The 1443-nt window shown below is 61.6% G+C and overlaps 1 protein-coding gene across 1 annotated transcript in view; it reads left to right on the top strand.

The window, feature by feature from the left end:
* Positions 1–624, top strand: part of EVX2 (even-skipped homeobox 2) — a 4531-nt gene extending 3907 nt beyond the window's left edge. The window contains exons 5-6 of the mRNA XM_030887354.1: positions 133–231; positions 346–624. Of these exons, the coding sequence (XP_030743214.1) occupies positions 133–231; positions 346–624 (378 nt within the window). The remainder of the gene's footprint in view (positions 1–132; positions 232–345) is intronic.
* The last annotated feature ends 819 nt before the right edge of the window (positions 625–1443 follow it).

The following is a 1443-nucleotide window of genomic DNA, read 5'->3' as shown; positions in this document are numbered from 1 at the left end:
GCCCGCCCGACCAGAGGGACGAGGCGCCGCTCACCAGATAACTACGCGCGGCTGCCGCTAGGGGGCAGCTCCCGCCCCGCTGCGTGTGCCCGGGGGGTCCCCTGCGTGCCCCTTGTCCCCTGCGCCCGCCAGGGGGCGCCCCGGGGCGCGAGAGGCCGCGGCGAAACTGCCCCAGGTCGGGGAGACCGGGGCGGCGAGTGCGAGTCCGGCCGGAGCCCCCTCCCCCACAAAGTAGTTCTATTTTTGTATTTGCCGCCCAGCCGCCTCTCCTCGTCCCTCCTGTGTGCTTCTGGCCGCCCAGGCCCCGCTCCCCGCCTCTGATCTGAGCTCTTGGTCTCCCCGAAGACAATCCGCCCCCCTCCGAGTATCAGGCCGCACCGCGTGGCCAGAGCAGCGACGAGCCTCGGCGGCGAGGAATGGGGTGCACTGGTGCCCTGTGCCAACAGTCACCCCGAGCCAGGTTTCCCCAGCTGCTCTTGCTCGCTCCCCTTCCCGGTCTCCTCCTTAACCGGGCCTGGGCGGAGGTGGCACTGTGCCCCCCTCATCCTGAACCGGTCAGGGTCCCCACCGGAGGAGCAGGTGGCTTGGCCGTTGGAGAAGGCCCGGCTGCGGGTGTGTTTGTGAGATTGGAGTCCCGCGCTTGGGGCGCTGGGCCGGTGGGGCTGGTGGCCGCCGCCTTCCTCGGGAAGTAGAGCGCCCCGAGGTAGGAAGGGAGGGTGGGGTCGCCCCCTCTGCCTCAGATCTACCTCCTTTCCCTCTTTTTCGGTCTTCGGGTGGTTTCAGAGCTAAAGCTGCTGAAGGTGCTTGAGTGTGTTGTGCCAGCTACGCTAGCCTAGGAGGTGGCACCCAGCGCCAGGCCTGCAAAGAGAAGGGCCGGGGCTGTCGGATTTGGAGAGGCGTTTTCAGCTCCATTCCCCTTCTCTGCCCGCTTCACTCGATCTGAGAAATACTTGAATCTCTAGATATCTGCTACGATCCTGAAACACCTCCTTAGCCACCTTTCCAACTCTCTCCTCCCCTCACTCCTCTTCCCTCCTGGGTTTCCTTCTCCTCGGGTGAAACGGTTCTTGGCACATTTCTCACGCGCGTCTATTGCGCCTTTGCCTTCGCCGCCGCCGCCAAGCCACCGCTGGGTTGCTGAGACCCGCTCCGCCAACCCCGGCGACTGGAGGGGTTTCCTTGAACTTGAAGAAAGGCACATCAAAACCCACCAGTGTTACTGCCACGTCAATTTTGATGCTAATAATGTGCAGATTATGACGAAAATTGCCAATCATGCTCTCTGATGGACCTCCTTTGAATGTGGAATTGGAGAAAAGTTCCCCGCCCGGAGACCTGCTGTCAAGTACTAACAACCCGCTAAGGGAAGTCATTAGGAGAGACGGATAAGAGACTCGGTACATAAAACATTGTTCTTGGTGCATAGAATGTATGTTATTTAAT

This window comes from Echinops telfairi, unplaced genomic scaffold, assembly GCF_000313985.2.
Source record: "Echinops telfairi isolate 266 unplaced genomic scaffold, ASM31398v2 ScPeMD7_3;HRSCAF=10, whole genome shotgun sequence".
Taxonomy (NCBI): Eukaryota; Metazoa; Chordata; class Mammalia; order Afrosoricida; family Tenrecidae; genus Echinops; species Echinops telfairi.
This window is presented reverse-complemented; position numbering and strand designations above follow the sequence as displayed.